Genomic DNA, 21,529 nt, shown 5'->3' with positions numbered 1-21,529 from the left:
GTTCTGCCTCGGGGAGGGAGGTGGTCAGTGGGAGAAAGACACAGGTAACAAAGCGACATCACATGTGTGGGTGTCTTGTGACTGTAGTAAGAAGTTATTTTCGTGGTTGGCGATTTTGTTTGTTTGGGTTTTTGGTCATCATAGCTGTCTGAAGGGATCTGAAGTAATTATGACCTCAGCTTGCCTGTCACCTGTGTAACTGAGGGATCGGTGATGCCCTCACTTCCCCACACCTGTGAACACATAACCGTGCCTTCCAGTGGCCCATCAGACAGCCAGGAAGGGAGTTCCTTACATGGAGGGCCAGAGCCACACAGTTAAATGGACTTTTTGTGAGGAGAGTGATGGTGGGCCCAGATGGCCAGGGTCTCTTCTTGCTCTCAGAGCCTGTGCTTTGCTCCCAGAGATTTTTAATGTTCCCTGGGGGTCCCAGAGTGCAGCCAGGGTGGAGAGCATTGACCCAGCCTGACTTTCTTGTTTGACACCAATGCTGAGGCCAGGGGGTCACCTTCCCAATCCCATGTTGGTTCTCACTGTCAGGCCAGAGGTGTCCCCTGTGGTGCCCACTGCCTGATGTTGAATTTTGGGCCAAGCTGCTGCCCCAGGGTCACCCCATAAAGGGGTTGTTCTGGATCAGGTGGCCCAGCTGGACCCCAGGGGCACTCTTTGACTTGCACTGCAAGGAATTGTTAGCCCAAATGACAATTTGGTAGGTATATCCAGACAGGCAGTCATCCTAGGCAGAGTCCAGCATTCAAAAGATAATACTCTGAAATGAGTCTAGGGGCTTTAGGGAGGCAGACTTACATGTGAGCATTGAAGGTCAACCACATCAGCCTCAAAAGTGGCCAGTGTGGAAAGGCCCAGATTGTAATTGTCAGACAAGATGGGGGGCCCTGATGCTGAGGACTCACCCTGAGGACCAGTCATAGGCTCTTCCATTTGGTGATGTCGACGCATCGTGCTTGGGCTCTTACCGAATGTCTGCTTGGTTAATAAGGGGGATGCTATTTGGGTCCAAGGCTAAGTATTCCTCATCAATCATGAAAACATGCAAAGGCCCCTGCTTGTTACCTGTGCCCAAAGGTAAGAAGTGTAGGCAGTAATGGACTTGGTTTGTGGGGCAGATTGCAGGGTGAAAAGGGCCTGGTGGAGGTTGGCCACCTGCCCTTAACCTTCCCATTCATTGTGGGCTTTCTGAGGACAGAAGGCAAGGGGAGAGGTTATTACATAGCTTGGAAGGATCTCGAAAGGTAGCAGAAGCAGAGATGAGCTATCACCACAGGGCACGCCCTCGTGGCAGGAAAGACAGGCATCGCATCTTTGTTTACCTGGTGCCTTGTGACGCTTTCTCTCCAATGATCCGTGGTAGTTCTTCCCCAGCTCTGTGTGTGCGTCACAAAGGACCTATTGCTTGGTTCCGTTCATGAAGAGGGGACGCACATCTGCTGAATTTAAAGGAACAGGTGGGCATTTGGGTTTTGGATTTCTTTTCCCTTTAAGGACTCCAGACCTTAAGTACCTCTTTGTGTGTGAGAGAGAATCTATACTGTTCAACTCATGAAGAGGCTATCAAATGCTTTGGCTTAAAAAAAAAAACAAGTCCCTATAAAGGATAGAAAGATGTATTCTACTTTGATTATCTTCCAAATGGCACCTGCCTTTTCCAGCGTAGAAATTGCTGGCTGTGACTTTTAAGTGGGGGAATTGTCAGACTGTGTGCTTTTGTAAATGGACTAGTTTTCTAGGGTGACCCACCCCTGGTCTGAATGCTGGACGGGAGCCCATGGGGCCCCAGTGTGCCAGGCGGGGCCTCGTGTGTCCTCCACGGGTTCACTTGGCATTTTCAGCTGGAAGGCTGGCATGCTGTCTTTGGGGTGGGAGTTGTGGAGGCAGTCCCAAAGGCCAGAGTAGCTCGAGGGATTGTTACTGGAATTCCCTGCTGGTTGTCCCACGGATTCCCCCTTGAACATGAGCTCCTTGAGGACAGGAGTCAGGCCAGGGTCAGCTTTGTGTTCCCAGCAGGCCAGGCTCGCAGTTGTGATCAGGTGGGTGAGCACAGGGTGCGTGGAGAGGATGCACCTGCTTGGCCTTTGCTGGGAGCTTTGGTTGCATCTTTGCTGCCTGAGGAGCCAACCACAGAGCTTCCCGGTGGACCTCTGTTAGGATAACTGAAGGAAGAGACAGCTTGAAGTGCACGGTTGCCTCAGCCTCCCTGGTTACTGATGGAGCCAAACGTCAAATGTCTTGTTTACTGGTCACTTGAAAATGCTGTTCTATAAAGGAAGGCTCAAAGTTTGACAGAACTTGTTGGGATTTTCAGGATCTGAAACCCATATATTTCTCTCTGCCTGTGTTACCTCTAATGACAATTTAGATGTACATACACAAATTAATATTTCACTTTTGATTAAAAAACTCAGAACATTATCCAGAGATCAACAGAGGAGATATTTTAATCACTACCTTCTGGCTGTGGAGGAGACGTTGGTATTAACTGCAAACAGTGCGCAGAGGCGTGGGGGCACTAATTTTATAGGTGGCCAGTGCCTCAGCAAATGTGCCCAGGTTAGTTACGCTTAAAAGGGGGTGTAGGGGTAGAAGGAGCACATGTCACAGGTTAGCTCAGGCATAGATTTGGAGTGACCTTGCCACTGGCTGGGGTTGGAGGAGTGGCCGGAGCCAGGACAGCCAAGTTGATCCCAGTCACTTGAGCAGGGTGGGTTTTGGGGATATGGGTCAGATCAGGGTGCAGCCACAGTGGAAGAAACTGGAGTGACTGTCAAAAGTCCAGGAGCTACATCTCTCCATTTCTTAGTTACTCTCATTTTCCTATTTCATAGATGAGGAAACTGAGGCTTAGGGATTGAGGAGTTTTTTAAGGCCCCAAAGCCCCCAGACCCCAGGACTGAAATCTGAGTCTGTCTGACCCAGCACACATGCTTCTCTGTGGGATCACACCGCCCCTTGGATGGGGAGCCTGGCGGCACCTATCCCTGAGAGCTATCGTGGGTGGGAGTGTGACTAAATGGGCATCTGCCCCGTCCCAGCCTGGGACTCCGTACCAGCCAGACCTGGCACTGGAGGGGCTGCGCCTCAACCGATGGCCTGGATGTTCCTTCAAAGCCACAGCCACAGCCACAGGGTGCTGTCACAGGGGTCCTGTGAGCTGAGTCCCCGGAGTTACAGGGCTGCACAAGGTCTAGTTACTAATGAATTGGCCACCTAGCAAATCCCTACCTGTGAAATCAGTTCCCCAGCTGCTCGGCTAAGACCAGTATCTCCCCATAGCCACTGCCTCCGGTCCAGCTGACAATTGGAAATCTGGCAATACTACGGAAATGGACATTCAGTCTAAGTTAATTACAGAGTGAAACTGCAGATCTTGCAAAAGGTCCAGTATGTCATGAGGACACTGAAGGTGATATTGGAGAACTCTTGGTCCTCACATGTGGACAAACGAGGGTCTCTGAGAATTAGACCCGTTTTCCATTGGAGAGAAAGGAAGGGAGGTGTGTGCTGAGTATTTTAGAAAGGATTTGAATATTAAAAGATGAAGACAGGCTCTGAGAAGATCCTTGAAGCCCTCGAATGGTTTGCAAAAAAAAGACCTTTCTGAGTGTCTTATTCCAAGTAAAACATGAAGCCAAAGGTATCAGTATAGTTGGTCAGAAAAAGTACACACAGAACAAAGCAAAAAATATTTGCTTCATTTTTTGTTCTCTAGAACAAATTAGAACATGGTTATAATTGCTTGTTCTTAACCTAAATGTTGTCAGATGAATACAAAATAAACTTATCCTTCTAACTTTGGTTCCATTTTTTTCCAAGGTAAAGACCCAATCAGATTTTTTTCTGCCCACCCCCTGTCCCCACCAAATCATTTACCATCAAGGGATGGTCTTTTTTCAAATTCATTTACTGTGAAATTACCAAACACCACCCGACCTTACTAGATATTCTCAATTAACTGGGACCCATTCTTATTTCAGTCTGGCAAAACAAACTAGACTGCGGAGGGTTTAGCAGGTGGTTTGCAGCTGGAAAGAGTTCATGTTCTGCCACGTGCCCTGATGTATCTTCTCACTGGCTCACTGGTCGCTGAGAAACTCTCCCAGGGGAATAACATCTTCCTTGTTTCTAGTTGTTTTTGAAATCATGGCCATCCAGAGACCATAAGTCTTTTTTTATTGCCTCCTAAGGGCTTTGAGATTTTATTTAATACAGTTTTAAAATGTAATATTTACCAACTAACCTGCTTCAGACCACTAATATTGAATTCTTAACAGTATTATCTAATGCTTTAGAAAAAGTGCACGTGGTACCCGAGTTACATACAGTAAGAGGCAACTTGTCTTGTTCTGTCTTTTGGCAGCATGAAAAGAATCCGCCAGTTCCCTAATCACCACAGAGCAGCCCTAGGACCAGGGAGAAAGCTCAGGATTCAGCCGACCAATATGTGCTTGGCATTCAGGATACAGGCTGGGAATACGGCAGCCTCTTAAAGACATGTTTTGACCAATTTTTTTTTTTTAACAGACTTTCTTTTTTTAAGAATAGTTTTAGATTTACAGAAATGCTCAATGCATTTCAAAATGCAGTTTTAACTTCTAGACTTTTTCCTTCTCTCTGCAGACGTCGCCTCATCTCCCAGAGATCGTCCTTGGAGACCCTAGAAGATATTGAGGAGAACGCCCCTCTACGGAGGTGAGTTTTGGGGTTGCATTTATGTTATGTGAATGGTCTGCAATACAAGATGGCAGCCAAAGTTTGGGTTTTTTTTTTTTTAAGTTCTTGATCTACAGAATTGAATTTTAAAAGTTACAATTTGATCCCCAGACTTGTTTGGAAACCAAACGCTTTGGAACATTGGAACTATGAAATCCCAATTATGTAACAGAGTAGTGCAGTTTGCATGCAAATTCTGGTGCTATTTCCCGTTCATTTTGAAAATTGCTGTTGATGAAGGAGAGCGCGTCGTGGCCCCAGCTTTCCCAGAAGCGGTGATGCAATTGTCACAGTCCCTGACTTCATTAGCAGGTGCCTGCAGTGTTCCTCTGCGGCCAGGTGTTGGTTGGGGAGCTTGATTAGGATCACTGTTAGTGCTCCCTTGGGGCTGAAAGCATCCGTTTCTCCCTCTGGATTAGAAAAGTGCTTTCAAGGCATCTTTTTTTGGGTGACAGCAGTTGCTGAGCTGTGCCGAGCCTCTGACTGGCAGCTCTCCTTCCTGTAGTCCTGCATCTATCCAATGGCCCCCTCTGCACTGCGGTCCACCCGGCCCTCCTTGAGTGCGGGAGGCACACGCCACGCCTCCTGCAGCTGGGCTGGCAGGGTGGGGAGCTCTTCCCTGCAGGAGGAGCTGAGGCGAGGTGGGACCCTGTGGGGTGCGATTGGAAGCTGTGGCTCCACAGGGGCTGCATGGCAGGCTGCAGAGGGGGAGGCCACTTGTACCAGCCCCTCTGGAACCCACATCTGCACCCCTCGTGCTTTGGCCGCTGGCCAGGACCCCAGAGTCCCTGGCTCCTCCTCCCTTTCAGCCTGGTAGGGAGCTGATGTGGAGGGAGACATCTCGCCTTGGAGCTGGCTTCTTCCCTGCCCGGAGCTTCACTCCCAGGCTACAGGTCATGTCCACACACTGTCTGGACAAAGGGTGGAGCATAGAGAGGGCTGGGATGTGATCAGGAGCATCAGTGACTATGACTCTCATCACCGACATCTTTCCAAGGAGAAAGTCAAGGCCAGACAGTCCAATTTCCACTTTTAAAGTGTTTTAGAAAACATACATAACCTCTGGGACCATCTTAGGCTGAGTGGCATGTGGCTGTGTGCCACGTGGCCCTGTGCAAGTGGCCCAAAGTAGTCAGCGAGAGTGAGGGGGAAATGTCAGTGGCTTTGGCATTGGAGTACAATCGGTGCCAATCAGTGAACAGAACTGCGAAGGCCCTGGGGTTTGGAGAGGCTACAAGGAGCCACAGTCAAGGAAACTAGGTTAAAAAAAGTCACAGGCTATGAACTGCTCCCTCCTCAGGGATTCCAGGTGGAGCAGGGGGCCGGAGGGGGAGCTGTTCGCTGTGCTCCTGGCCCATCAGCCCTGTGTCCGCCTCTCACATCCGCCTTGGCTGGTCCTCTGCCCTCCAGCCCCCCGTCCTGTGACAGCACAAACGAGCAGAGCAAAAACGGCTTATCTGTACTCACTGTAACTTCCTCCAACTCTTACTCACAGAATGCTGTTCTTAATTTCCAACAAATCTTGTGTAAACATAAAGTTTAAAAAATAAGTCAGAAATCAAGGGAGTTGAGCAGGTTACGAAGTCTTTATTTTCTTTAATGGAACTTTTTGATTTAAAAAAATTGTAATATTTACTTAAAGACTTACTTGTTCCTAAGGAATAAAAATAGCAGAAGGGATGTTAGTTTGGGAGACAGGGGACTTGAATTCTTGGCCTGATTCTTCCACTAACTGGTTACATGGCTTTAGAAATTCACTTACCTACTCTGGGGCCTTGGTTTTCCCATCTGTAAAATGGGAGGGGCAGATCAGCTGTTCTCTGAGGTCCTTTCCAGATTCTGTATGTACCAGTAATGAATGTACCAGTAATGACGCTGAAATGTTTTGGGAAATGTGGAGGCAGAAGGTTATTAGCCCAACTTGCTTCTAAGCTCAGCATATAGAAGAACAAACTGCTCCAAGGCATCTATTAAAAACCTTTTGCATAATTAAATGTATCCTGTAATCAGTGCTAACAAGAAAGAGCTAAACTTTCATTAAATTAGTTATTAATTTAATTCTATCCTAATTTAATTTTGCACCACTTAAAATGTATGGTTTTGAATGAGTATTTACACGTTAATGCAGGCAGCTTTGAAATTAATTCCTGCTTTGCTTAACCTGCCGCAACCTGAGTGCTTACTCTTCCAGTTTCCTTGGCAATTGTTGCTAACGCCACAATTCTCTTAAAGCCTTTCTTAGATTCGGGGGGGTGGGGGGTAGCTGAATGCTTAAAAAAAAAGCACAAGGCAACAAACAGCTCACTGATGGAAGGGCTAGGTCAGTAGCATATGCAGTTAGAATTGGGTGCTGATATCAAAATAAAGCACCTCTGTTAAGTTATCCTTTTAAAAGTCTTGCTTTTCACATCACAGTTAATAAGTTAGTTTCTATATCCACCTTGAACTCTAAGAACTGGGCGTTTGCAGTGAGAGGGTTTAGGCTGAGGAGTTTTCCACTTTGCCTGGGGTTACCTGGTATCCTAGAAGTAAGGACCTAGGCCATCTCTACTAGGTGTCCAGAAGAACCTCAGTTCAGCTGCGGCAGGTGTGGCAGTCACCACCACCTGCCCATTTCCAGCCTGTCTGGGGTGATGGGTACAGGCTGCTGCACCACAGTGATTACTGGTGCTGACAGTCACCTGGACCCCTTTTGCCGACTTCTGGCTCCAGCAGGATGGGGAATTTTGTGCCCAAACCTGAGGGCAACAGCACCTGTTTCTGCAGGAATGGGAGGCAGGGAGCAGCTTGGGGTCATCCTTCCTCTGAGCTGGGACCTGTACCAGCATCCAGCCGCCGGGGAAGTAGGAAGGTACCTTCACAGTCTAGCTCTTGGCCCCCTGCCTTGAGACTGGTGGGTCCAGGAAGGTCTGCATTTGCAGGGGGAATGGGGTGAGGGTGTGAGGATGCTCCTAAACACTTGGTTCTGCCCAGAAACCAGTGGAAGCACACCCTTATCTTTCAGAGATTCTCCTCTTTCCAGTGATTACATGTTTCTAGAACCTTCTGTTGTGTGTGAGACAGTTGGGGACCTTGGGCGGCTGCAGACTCTTAACAGTCATTCTGGAGGTAGAACTGAGCAGTTTGGGGTGCCGGGTCTGCCTCCAAATAGCTGCCCCAAGAAGGCGGAGTGAAGCCCTATCCCCTTGGACCCCAAGGAGGCTAAATCTGGGTTTGGAAGCTTGGCATGGTGAGGAAGATTGGTGGGTGCCATTCTCTATTCAAACCCCTCCTGAGATCCACAGGAAGCATCTGTGAAATGCCCTCTGGCGGGGCTCTGCACATCTTTGAAAGAATCTATTTAAAACTGGAAACTCAGGGCCCTTAATAAGGGCTGCAGTTTTAAAAATATAGGAGACAAAGTATGCACCCTTTGTAGTTAAAGGTCTTAATAATAATCACAACACTTGAACTGTGCATATGAACATTCACATGTGTGTACATATGTGTGAACATGAATATTTGTATTTGAACATGTCACTTGGCCGTGTATGAAGCTCTTGTGAAAACGGTCACATCGAAGTCTCACAGCAGCCCCAGGGAGGGATCTGAACATACCCCTCATGACGGGTCAGGGTCAGTAGTGAGTTTGGGGTGGATGCTGGGAAGGCCAGGTGGGCTGTGAAAGTGTGCTGTGGACTCTGCTCAGGTGGCGTGGACGCGACTGGGCCTTCCTTCCTTGAGACCCAAGGCCCCAGGAAGCCTAAGTTCTCAGGCACCCATGTCCGCTGGCAGGAGCCAGACCTCGGGGTCTGTGGTCAGAAAGATTTAAGTAACTGAAAACTTTTGGTAGTAGAAACCCAACTAGAAAAGTCATTGCTCCCTTTCTCGAGGCAAGACCAGATTTCAGATTCTCGTTTGTTGGGTTTTTTGCTTTTTTCCTAGTTGTTGTTACTGTCGTGCATCTTAGAAAAAATACATACACGAGTAAGATCTTTTCGGCCTTAATTCTGTCATCCCTGTAGTACAAGCACATGTCATATAGCCTAGGAAAAATTAATTGGAACCCAAGTCATTTTGTTCAACAAATATTTATTTAAAATTTATCTTTAAAGAAAGAAAACAGCCACTAATTGGGTCTCAGATTCTCTTTCAAAGTAAAGCTGCGACTTCCAGGCATAGCCAAGTTGAGAATTGAGGAAACTGTCCAGATTGTTCGGACCAGAGTCCAGCTATGGGGGAAAAAAAAAGAGATTCAGGATTGTTTTTAAACTGAATTTTCCCGTGTTTTTCCCACCTCTAAATTCGTTGCATTTACAGTTTTCTGTACCTGTTACCTTTGCTGATACAGGAGAATTCTTTTTAAGATGACAAAAACACTAATGTCTTGGAATCTGTGTAGGTTATGTTACTGTAACTGAGGACAGTAGTTCTCATTAGCTGGCTCTTCAGAGGCCCATATAAATTATTATCAGTATTATCAAGGAAGTTGTCTGTCGTTGGGTTTTTTTTTTTAAACTTCCTTGCTTCCAGCCATATCATCCTCATTATCCTTGGGGTGACTCAAACCATTTGTCTTGTCTTTCCTTCCTGTCTTTGTGTGGAGATGTCTCAGCTGCCTGCCAGGCAACTTGACTGTTTTCGAAATGACTTTATTTTTCAGATGTCGAACACTCTCAGGTTCGCCCAGACCAAAGAACTTTAAGAAGATTCATTTTATCAAGAACATGCGGCAACATGATACGAGGAATGGCAGGTACCACTCTAATGAAAGCTGCCCCAGCCTCCCTGCTGTAGGAGCGGGTGGGCCCAGTGGGAAGGGCGGAGGGGGCCGTCTGAACGGCCAGACCTCGCCGAGGAAGATGAGCGGGGTCTCGTGTGACCTTCCCCAAGACGACTCTTCCCGCCCCACTCCCGCCAGAATCCTCCAAAGAAGTCCGCAGAAAATAGTGCAGCCAAAGGCTGGGTGAGATTTTTAGACTGACTAAAACTGAATTTTTAATAGTACTGAAATATATTTTTATTAAGAAACTTTGAACAGAAGAACAGTTGAGTTTTGGGGGGGATTTTTTTTTTCTTTTTGGTTGTTTCTTTCTGTCTTTTTCTGCTTTGTTGGGTTTTGTTTTCTTTCTTCGCCAGGGCTGTGCACTCCGGTCAGTAAATGACCCACCAGCTCTGTGCCTGAAGTCAGGTTTGGCTCCCTCTTTGATGATACTCATTTAGAAAGGAGAGTCACCACTTTGCCAGCAGATTCTTCCTGGGTCCCCATTCAGGTTCCTGGCCCTGCTGACGTCTGGAGCACATGCTCCTCCAGGAAAGAGCTGCTCATTTGGAAAATGCTGTTCAATGAAAAAGACCATGGTTGAAATGTACGTGACCTTGGTATTAAAACTCTCCCGGCAACAAGTAGATGTGAATCTTTATCGCCAGTATTTCTTATGATTGGAAGGCTAATACCATTCATGGAAGCTGGGAACAGAACTCCAAGACCGCTTGGGGTCCCCTGATGCTCGTACCCCTGGGGGCAGCTCCTCCTCACTGACCTGTGACCTGGATGGTAGTTCCCCTTGAATAAGAGAGTTAGAGACGCCATCCCAGAGCAGAGGTCCCGCCACAAAGAACATTTTGTTTGATCTCCTGATTTACAGAAGATCATATGGGCCCCATAATACTCTCTAATCTGTACCAAATGAAAATTGCTAAAAAAGTGAGACTTGTGGAATGATTAAGGCCCAGCACTACTATAATTTGGTGTAAGATACACTGTGCAGCCTGAATAACCAATACTAACAATTATAGTGTTTAAAGACTTGTTTTCCTTAGAGTTTATACTTACTTTTTAAACCTCACTTGAATAGAGACCATAATTTTATAGCTACTCAGTGATTTCAGAATGGCAAAATCGAGCTCGCTCATCAAATAATTTTTACATAGTCAGTATGTATTCCTATCTTAAGTACAGAGCTTTAGTTAAAATGCACCCAACTGTCATCTGTGAAATAGAATATTCTGAGTTTCTCTCTCTCACCCTGACTTTCACTGTCACATTTATTGTGCCTTTTCACTTAACCACAATGTTTTCCTTTTGTGGCTCTTACTTACTGAATCCAAACCTTATTTATGCCATTTTTTAGAATAATTATTCATCATTTATTTATATTGATGTTTTTGTCTATAGTCTCTTGAACCATAAAGTAAACATAAAAAGCCTTAAATTCCTAAATAAAATCAATGACAAAGCCAAAAAGTGTGCCAAACTAATAGTATTCTCCACTTCTCAATGCTGTCGAGGATACAAAGTCAGATAATTACCTGGCATGGTTTGTAGTAAGAGGAAGTAGTTAATAAAAGATTTGGACTAATGAGATTGCCAGTGTATATTACGAAGCTGCCTTCCCCAGCACATCCTTGACCCAGAAACAACGTAGACAGTCCAGAAAGCACACAGTTGCTGGTAGTTTTGCTGGGGAATTTTCAGAGGGAATCAGGAGCGACTGTTAGCTTATCTGAAGATCTGAGGACTGGAGTTTAGGGCAGGAAGCCCCCAGCACAGACTAGGCTGCGGTGGCGGCTGGTTGTGCCTGCCCAGGTGAGGGCTGCTTTTTCTGTGCCGGAGAAGATGAAAGGGCTGGAGGTGGTCTCCTTCCTCCCTCTGGTTGATTTATTAGCAGGGATGGACTGTTCTTAGACAGATGAAAGAAAGAACTCAGGAGGGTGCCAGGAAGAAACTGATTTCTGAAGTGACAGAAGGAAATTGTGGTCAAGAGCTGATGAGTGGGAGGAGGGGACCCAGCCTTTCCAGGAGGGGAGGAGACTCCCCTACTGCAGCTGGGCAGCAGGTGTGAGATCGTCCTGTTGGAGGTGGCCAGGGGCAGGTGGGTGGGATGCAGTGCAGGGTGATGGGCAGGAGGGAACCTGGGTGCGCTCTCAGAAGGGAGGGGCTGGGACTGGTGTGGTGGTGGAGGAGTGGGGGACTCTGATTCCCCCTCCTCAGGTGCGTGGCGCCTGTACACAGCACCACACCAGAGGGGGCATTCCTGCAGCCGGTGCTGGAGCCACTCAACTCATGTTTGCCTGCCTGAGCTGGGAGGAGCGAGGCTTCACAGAGAAGCCTGGAGGTGTTCATTAGAGAGCTGCAAGGTCCATCTGGATTGAGCACAGAGCGGCCTGAGTACTGGCGTGTCTGCCTCCTCCTGCAGCCGGGACGAGAGACTGAAAGGGAGCCTGCTCAGAGCCGGAGGCCCGCAGCCGGCATCCTCCCAGATGGGCAGGCTGGTCCCTGCTCCAGCCCCGACTTGTGCCCCCATCCAGAGCCTCCTTGTGACCTCTGACCAGCACTGAGCAGCTCCTTTCTGGAAGGAGGCAAGCGCATCCAGGCAGATGGTGCCTAATAAAGCAGCTTCTCAGCAATGAAGGATGCGGTGACGCCTGGGTCCAGTCCTTTCAGCACTGAGGTGCTGACACCTGCTCTGTGCTGGCACTGTTTTAAGTGATGGGGTGCATCTGTGAGTGAAGCAGACAGTGAGCCTGCTTCAAGGAGTTATAGTCTTGTTGGCGGCAGACGGTAGACAAGTGACTGCATCCCATCAGAGGTGGGATGGACGTGCCAGGGAGGGGAACTGAAGCAGCTCAGGGGGTGCGGGATTGGGGCATGTGGGGTGCCACTGATGGGGAGAACTCTGAGCAGACCTGTGAAGGAGGTGAGGGAGCCAGCCCCGTGCGGGACCAGCGGGGAAGAGCATTCGGGGTGGGTGGAACAGCAGTTGCAGAGGGGCTGAGGCCAGAATGCAGGGGGTGTGCCCGAGGAACTATGGGTGGAATAGACAGAGGGAGAGAGGAGGACGAGACTTGCCCTGGGAAGTCCTGGGGGGGATTGGAAGTCGTCTGCTTGCTCTGTGAGTGAGATGGGAGCCGTGGAGGGGGCTGAGTAGAGGACTGATGTGATCTGGCTTGCGTTTGAACAGGAACACTTTGGCCAACCAAAAATCCAGGGCAAGCATCGCAGGTCTTCTTTGGTAAACTTATTCTTATAGAAAATTAAAGAGTGTGAGAGTATTGTGTATTGTCTTCTAAGAGTGAATTTATTTTGATATGAAGTTCGAAAATGACTTGAGGTTTTTAAAAGACTGTTCACACATGTATGAGCAAACAATTTGTCACGACGGACAGGGGTCCAAGGCCCTGGGCCATAGAGTCTGGAATGGGCCTGTGACCATCCTGAGGACCGTGGCTGGGGACTGGGAGCTGCTGCTTAGTTAGTAGAGAGGATCCAGTCACCGTTCACTCCAATCTGTGTCTTCACTGACAGCCCGCTGTCTGCGGGGTGAGGACGTTGACCAGACGTGAAGACAGATCTTGGTCCTTGGGGAGGAGACACCCTTGAAAATGACAAACATCAGGAGGCCAGCTGGTGCCAACGGAAAGCTGATTCCTGGCCAGGTGGAACTGGATCAGAGTGGAAGGCGGAGATTCTGAGCATGGAGACCAACGATTAGCCAGGGGCTGTAAGGACATTTATGTCCAGTGACCCTCATGGTCCTGTTATGAAAGAACATCTCCTCTTGGCGCTTTCAACTCTCCGGAGACTCAAAAACATTTGTCTTTGAGAGCGATGGGAGACCAGAGCCCTGGTTTCCAGTGGGCGTCTCCCTTCCACAGGCATTATTTTGCATCCTTTTGAAGTCATCTGGTTTTCGAATGTCTGCCTTGTACACAAGTGATGGCCACCACGTGCACCGGAAGTGGCCGCCTCCTGGGTCAGCTGTGAGAACCATTTCATTCTGAACAGGCAGAGAAGTGCTCTTGGCAGTGACTGGACTGGGCTGTCTCGTCCCTTGAAAGGAATTTTCAAAGAGACTTAAAAGGATTTGAGATGGGAGTGGACAGAGAAGTGAGCTAGCGTTGTCCCTTTAAAGTCTGAACTCATTCGGAAAAACAAAAGTATGAAAGATTCCGACACCTTTTATCTGGTCAAAAAGGTGCAGCGACTGCAGTCAAGGTGTAGCTTTTCTTTTTCATACTGAACATTTTGGAGGGAACTAGGGGAATGGGTAACAACTGAAGTAAGACCTTGTTTGGCATCTCAGCAGTTCCCTTCTGACAGCTTAGTTTACTTTGAAGAATGAGTCAGAGGAAGTGGCACGTTTCAAAAAAACAAAGCAACGAGTTACCAGCTCCGGACAGGCCATCTAGATAGGACAAAAACATTATCTCCTTTTGTCCCTGAAACAAATCTGTCCCTTCCAACAGATGTTGGGCATCTTGTGTGAGGCTCCGTGCAACATCTGCCTTTTCCCAAGCAGGCTTTCCCCTCCCAGAACTTTTGTTCTTTATTAAAAGCCTAGACTCCTCCATCCCCCAAGCAGCAAGAGGCTGGCAGGGAAGCATCTTTATCTGTATCTTCATTGTCTACAACCCATTGTCAGTGAAACCTCAGTCCTGAAGGACGGCGAACGGATAGACTTGGAGGAGCCTTTAATCACCCCAAACCTCACTGAGACTCCTGAGCCCAGCCTCTTATGCACCAAAGTGTCCCCCAGCGCTGCTTTCAAACATGGCTGACCCGTTGATTTTCCTCCGCTTCTTCTCTGGTGCAGTGACCGTGGGAGGGAGGGAGGAGCTGGGGCTGGTGCTGGTCAGCACCACATGCAGGGGTTATGGCGGTTTTCTTATCCATTCCTCGTTAAGAAGCATGGAGGGGATGCTGGCTTTTCCTGTGACTCTTCACGAGGCTTTTGAGAGAAACTCCTTTGAGAGCAGCTGTGCCTGGTGCTTCTGGTGCGCCCATGTACGTTGCTGGAAAGCTCTCGGCCTGGGAATGCTTGTTGCTTCTTTTCAACCAGTTTGATTTACAGGAAATAAAGTGAGTCACAGAAAAAAGATTTCGGAGTTGGAGAGAACCTTCCCTGGGTTTCAACTCTCTGCTTGGCAAGAGGGCCTGTGAGCCTGGGGGAGACCAGACCTTGGTCCCCACCAGTGGTACGCGGCAGTCTGGGAAGAAAGCCATCGTCAGCGCCAGCAGACGGCTCAGGGCCGGGGCCGCGCTCAGGACACGGCTCCACGTGCTGTCGAGGAGCACGGATGAGAGGGTGTGACCTCCGTGACACCACACTCCACGTGTTCTCCCCGTGCCTCCCTGTTATGGGCTGGACTGTGTCCCCTCAAATTCACATGCCGAGCCCCAGCCCTCTGTACCTCAGAGTGTGACCTTGCTTGGAAACAGAGTCATGGCAGTTGTAGTTAGTTGAGATTGAGCTGGAGCAGTGTGGACCCCTAATCTAATCTGACTGTCCTTATAAAAGGGGGGAACTTGGAGATGGATGTGCACACAGGGAGAACGCCACGCGCCCCTGTAAGGGCTGGTGTTCTGTTGCACAAGCCGAGGGACTCCCAGAGTCTGGGAGAGGTGCTGGGAACACATCCCACCTCGTGCCTTCATCAGAGGGAGCCTAGCCCTTGAAGCCTGGAGCTCGGACTTTCGGCCTCCAGAACCGGGAGATGATTGACTTCTGTCGTGTCAGCCAGCGCCATGGAACAAGGCACATGGCAGCCCGGCACCCCCGCTGTCCCCTAGTCTCTCTCGCTGCACATGTGATCTCTGCTGTCTGTCCCCCCTCCCAGACCCCTCTCTTCTCACCGCATGAACCCATCCCGGGGGGTGCCCCTTTAGCCACGGCCCAGCCACCATCACTGCCGTAACCACTCCAGGCCCCCCGAGCCCCAGGTCCAGCCCTGCTGAATTATTTACACTAATTGCTTGGTTGAGGGAAGAGATTAGTAAATGCTGGGGAAAAACCCCACAGAAGTGACATAGGTAGTTTAAACACCGTGCTTTAATTTAAGGCATGCTGGGGGTCATCTGTTCTAACAGGGGCTTGATGCCAGGTCTTTCTTTGCACTGGGGCCCCCGAGCGGAGTCTGTGGCGTTGACCTCACACACGTCATCATTCCCACCCGCTGCTGCTTTGCCCAGACTGGACTTCTTTAGAGTGACCCAAGAAACTCAGTGCAAAATCCTTTTGGAGTTTTACAATTCTTTCCTTATCTTTTATAGCTGCCCACACCTATCTCAGTGGCAGATTTTTCCAGTGACTTGTCTTGTTTGAATATATTTTAAAGCAATCGGTGTTATTGTTGTTTTTTACATAGAAACAAGCCCTTCTTTCCTGTGTTTGTTTTCGCATGTCATTAGTTTGTGCAATCTTTAATGAACAAGGACAAGTGTCACCAGCAAGTACAGCTGGAATAAACAGACGGGGGGCATCCCGACTGATCCGAGCGAGGGTGCAGCTCGGAGTGGGCGTTCTAGAGAGCAGCCTTCCGGCCTGAGCTTTGCGTGTGTGGTAGGTGTTGGTCACAGTGACCTACAGAGGAATGGAGACCCTGTTGGGTCAGGCAGCGGAAGTCAGGAGAGTTTTAATGCACACTCAGTGCCTCAAATAGGCCTTCCGCTCCTCCTACCAGCCTTGACTCATACCAGTCCCTCTGCCAGCGTATCTTCTCTTTATAGCCTGGTGCCCCCCTTCCCTAAGGTCTCATTTAGCTGTCACTTCCTCCAGGAAGCCCACCTAGCCTCCTTTGGGCTAGATTAACCCTGCAGTGTGCTCGACAGCGCCCTCTACTCCCCAGTCAGGAAAGTCACACCCTTGTGTAACTGTCTCCCACCCAACCATAAGCCTCGTGAGGATGAGCCCTTGCCCGTGTCCTGCATCTGCAGGTCCCCAGCACCTCGCACAGGGACTGGCACAGATTAAGTGATCCGAAAGTATTTGTGGAAAGGAGGGAGGAGGCGAGGCAGATCGTGTAACTTGTTTCTCAGAAATCTTCCACCACGTCCTGGATTGTAGGACAGGGTACACCTTACCTTAGCAGGCAGCGAAGTCCTGCAGTGTCATCGTAGTGATGTGAGCAGTGATGGAGGTGGCAGTGGAGAGGGTGGTGGCGCTGGCAGTGGGCATAAGAAGACTGGCGCCTCCCCTGATGGTGATGCCACCGTCTCGTACTTGCGGGTCTCAGCGTAGGTCTTCACATGCATTCTGCTGCCTAATTTGCCAGCTCTGTGTCCCCCGACCCCCCTGGCTCCGGTGCCCTGTGTGGCCTCCCACGTCATTGGGTAGGTCTGTTTCCCTTCATCCTGAGCTCACCTGTCGGAATCCTGCTCCTCCCAGGTACTTGTCGCAGGCCCCAGCCCCACCGCTTGCTCGGGCTTCTAGGTCCCTCTGCTCCACGGGCTCCTCCCCTCCTGCCAGCCCCCTGGTCTGGAATCTTGTCTCTGGGCACCAGCAAACATTGCGTCAGCGCACAGAGGACCTGCTGAGCAAGTAGCACCAAGCAGCGCTGGGAAGAAAGTGGCTGAAGGCCAGCGGGTTCCTTTCTCCAGGACTGCCGTCCAGAGTATCGCAAGCTGGCTGGCTTCAAACAACAAAAATGCATCCCCTCACAGCTCTGGAGTCCAGGTGCCAGCAAGGCCATGTGCCCTCTGAAGGCTCCGGTGAAGGATCAGCCCTTGCCTCTTCTTGCTTCTGGTGGCTGCCGGCAGTTCTTGGCATCCATGGCCTTCACGTTACTCCCATCCCTGCCTCCGTCACCACGTGGCCTTCTCTCTGCTTTCGTCTGGATGTCTCCAAATCTCTCTCCTTATGAAGTCCAGCCATTGGGTCTAAAGCCCACCCTAATCCAGCGTGACCTCATCCTAGCTGATGACGTCTGCAAAGACCGTATTTCCAAATAAGGCCACAGACACTGGGGATTAGGACTTCCACATGTCCTTTGGGGGAACACGATTCAACCCACAACACCAACATTTCTGAGTGTGTTCTTTCTCGCTTCCTAGACGTGTAGGGATTGAACAACAGAATCTGAGAAGGTGCTTCTACAGGTGTGTCCAGTACCTAGCACGGACCCCTGGGCCGTCGACACCCCTGGGCTCTCCCGCATTGTTGCCAATGTGATTTTCTTTGCTCCAACTATTGAAGTTGGTTGCCTGTTTCTATGTCCTTAAGTGAATATCTTTGCTAAAATGGAATATTCCACCTGGAAGAGATCAAAACTTCTCACAGCCAACAGACACTCCCCAGGGTTCTGGAAATAGAACATGAAGCCAACTTTTGGCGTAAGAGAGAACACTTGAGGGTCCTGGATGGCGTTAGACGTTGCCTGGCCTGACACTGTGGGTGCAGGGCTGCAGGGCTGAAAGCAGACTCAGAGAAAGTGGCCCGCAGGGCCATGTCAACGGCGGGGCCCCTGTGCGTCTCCACGCCGTCCTGAGCACTCCAGGATCGCATGGGCAAAGCCTGGCTTTTGGAAGCTTGTGGTCTGAAGCTCCAAGTTCCCTCATACCAGAAACACTTTCCTAAGTCTGGAATTGAAGCTACGTAAGAAGAAAGTCGGACAGCGTTCCAGCAGCAGAGCACTCTCCATGCTTCCTGGAAGGGCTTGGAAAACATTGTGTGTCCAGAGGAAGCTCTGCCCATGTGAGCTGCAGCCCTGGGGAGCTGTTTCTTTTGCTGGTTTTCCCCCTCTGGCAGATGTTTGTGTGGAAATGTGATCTTTAATTCCTTAAAAGACCCATCTCCCTGGAGTTAATTCCTCTTTTGAAGTCCTAATCTTCTGTGTAATGCTTTCTGGTCATCTTGACTCCAAGTAAAGTGTTACAGGTCACAGATGGAAAATTATGTGGGCTCTTTGCATACCATTTGGTTATAGAAGAAGATAAGTGTAGCGCCGGAGCCCACTGGAAATAGAGTTTGGCTGTCTTCCATCATTCCTGACAACTAGCATCTGATATAATTCTTTCACAAATACACTCAGAGGAGGTAAACAAATCTGATTTTCTTCTTGAGCGTCTCCATTATGATGGATGTTGCCCCAGTGCTTGTAAAGAGCAGAGCTGCAAATTCACAGGAACCCTCCAGATTCTGGACACGTGGGACCTGTCTTGAGATTCACGCTGTTTGAAGTCACTAGTGCAGGAAACAGACAAGAGCTCGCCACTAGTTGATACTTGTCTCCTCTGCCTAAGGCCTGAAGGCCCTGCCGACTTCAGAGCTGCTGCAGGAAACACGTAGGATGTGTCCTGGGAGCTCCCCTGGCTACTTTCAGCTCCCCCAGGGTGTGAACCACCGCAGACCTGATGCAGAGCTGCGGGGCGGGTCTCTACTCTGGATTCCTCCTCTGGCCCCTGCAGAGAGTAGGAGTCTAGGGATGGTTGGATCCAAGAATGGAAGGAAAGTGCCCCCAAGTGCAGTCTTCCTGCCTTCCGTCCTTCCTCCCGTCTTCCCCAGCTGCTTGAGAATGGCCAGCCAGAGGAGTACTGACCCTGCCGGAATTGTTGGGAAACAGTCCACACTGTAGTGGCTACACTTGACTTGTGCACAAGAATAACGCTTTTTTCTGAGTGAGACCCAGGCTGCCAGCCTCTCCTGCACCTGACTGGTGAGGACCGCACAGTGCGAGCACTCGATTAAAGTTACGTGCCATTTACCGCAAGGGCACGTTGTGCTTGAAACTTTGAAATAATGCTTACATTTCACATGCACTTACAGTCTCACTTTCTTGTTGTATTGAAAATGTCCAAACAGATTCTGTGTGTGGGAAGGAAGGACACATGAGCACTGAGTGATGAAGGAAATGCAGGAACACTAAGCCTGTTGGGTCTGTGCAACGCATTCCTTCCCCTGCCTGCAGAAGATGCGGATGCTTTTCCTGGGTGGGTGGCGGGGGCCGGGCGGCGGGGCTGTGCCCGGAGGCCCTCTATCCTTCCATCCCCAAAGGGGTCTAGGCTGAGTGCAGCGGGAGGAGGAGCCGCCCGGGGCTCCAGCAGCTCCAGTCTCAGGGCTGTTGTGCTCGGTCCCCCTCTGGCCCCACCCTGTGCTCCGCCTGGTGACCTGCCGGCCCTAGAAAGTCTGGGTGAGAGCATCCATGGTGCCTGGTCACACCCACAGGAGCAGGCTTCCTAGTGAGTCTTAGAGAAGAGCAAAGCCCTGAGGCCCGGGGTGGTTAAGAGCATGGTTCACGTCCCCAGACAGCCACCCTGTATGTGCGCCACCTCTGTCCCTTGACTCGCTCCCGCCTCATTGGTTCAGGCATTTAGAATCTGGCACCTAATTAATACTTGACAGGTGTGAGCTATTATTCTGTCTGCCAAAGTCAGTTGACCTGGGCACTGCAGGGACAGCCCTGCTGCCTGTCCCTGTGAGTGAGAGCTGGTGTCCAGCAGGGTGGTGTGCCCAGGATTTAGCTAACCCTCGGCCCTCTAGGCCCTGGTGGCCCACTATGGACATGACACCTCTGTCCTTGGAGCTGTGACCACGGTTGGGTCTCTGCTATCTGATGAGAACCATCTCCCAGGAGAGAGGAGAGAAGCACTTCTGTGTGCCCGTTACACCTTTGTGACAGGCCACACGTGTCATCCTTCAGCTGTTACCTCAACCCAAGAAGGCAATTCCCAGTAAAAATAGTGCATATTTATTGCACGCTTATTACTTGCCTGACACTGTTCTGAGCGCTGTCCCATATGGGGACTCATTTACTCACTCAGTTACAATGTGTCAGTCTCTCCTGTACATCTACAGCACAGTGTCCCTGCCATGCATATACATGCATATATTCATTTTCATATTTTTCTCATTAAAGGTTGTTACAAGATATTGAGCATAGTTCCCTGTGCTATACAAAAGAAACTTTTTTAAAAAACCTATTTTTATATATAGTGGCTAACATTTGTTAACCATATATAGTGGCTAACAAACTCTGAGCGTCTGTTTCTGTTTTGTAGATGAGTTCGTAGGGGACTCATTTATTCTTTACAACATTCTGATAAGAGAGCTACTGATTTTATCCTGTGGTTTTAGAGGAGGAAACTGAAGAATCAGTGTATGCCTGAGGTCATACAAAGGTGACAGAGCTGGTATTTGAAGTTGGGAATGTGGCTTTGGTTCTGGCTTCCAGGTAATGGGTACTCAGGTGCTACTTTGACCCTGGCATTGCCGAGATTGTGTTTCTAGAGGGGCTGCCATGGACTCAACCCTCAGACTTGTTCTCCAAAATAGAAGGGCAGCAAATGTTTAGTAGCACATTGTGATCAGGGCACTGCTGGAATTGGAAATGAGTGGGGGCAGCACCAAAAAGGGAATGAGTAACTCAGTGAAAGAGGGGGAAATGTTTCTTGGGGAGGTGACTTGTGAGCTGGGTTTTGAAGATTAAATAGGAGTTCACCCAGTGTACCTAGTAGGACGTAACAGTCAGAAGAAATAACATGCAGAAGACACAGATAGGAAAGAGCAGGGATTTTTAAAGGTGGGTCTACTGCAAGTACTTTCGCATGGATGAGTGATAAAGAGCAGGGGGAAGTAGTGCCTGTGTGTTGAGGCCACAGAAGCAGAGAGAGCGGAAAGGAGAGGGCCTAGGTTACCATGCCAGGGAACCCGATTTTATCCTGAGCACATAGACAATTGAACATCACAATTTTAAAGCAAGGTCAAAATACCCAAACCTTGATGGAGTTAGTACTCCTGTTTTTCCTTGGTTTTATTTTTATGATTATTGAAGGAAAAGGTTACAAAAGTCAGTAAGTTCCATATCTGATGTGTGTTACCATTGAGCTAAAGAATGTTGGTGTTTAATCTCCTCCACTGTTTCCCCATTTTTTTCATCAGCAATTCTCTTTGGCAAAAGTTATTCTCAGATGCCAGGATAAGTATTTCTGAGGTTTTTTTTTTTAATATTTTTAAGTGCCTTTGATTGCATAAGAGCTCATGTAGAACCGTTTCCAGTAGTATCTTTATAGCAGGAATGGAGACTAAGACTGATTATGTAATTGTTC

The 21,529-nt window shown here is 49.1% G+C and overlaps 1 protein-coding gene across 1 annotated transcript in view; it reads left to right on the top strand.

Moving 5' to 3' along the window:
* CABLES1 (Cdk5 and Abl enzyme substrate 1) overlaps positions 1–21,529 on the top strand; it is an 89,497-nt gene that overhangs the window by 32,982 nt on the left and 34,986 nt on the right. The window contains exons 2-3 of the mRNA XM_010976889.3: positions 4,636–4,707; positions 9,371–9,463. Of these exons, the coding sequence (XP_010975191.3) occupies positions 4,636–4,707; positions 9,371–9,463 (165 nt within the window). The remainder of the gene's footprint in view (positions 1–4,635; positions 4,708–9,370; positions 9,464–21,529) is intronic.

The sequence above is a fragment of the Camelus dromedarius genome, chromosome 32 (genome assembly GCF_036321535.1).
Source record: "Camelus dromedarius isolate mCamDro1 chromosome 32, mCamDro1.pat, whole genome shotgun sequence".
Taxonomy (NCBI): Eukaryota; Metazoa; Chordata; class Mammalia; order Artiodactyla; family Camelidae; genus Camelus; species Camelus dromedarius.
The sequence above is the reverse complement of the archived record's forward strand: the minus strand, read 5'-3'. Positions and strand labels throughout refer to the sequence as shown.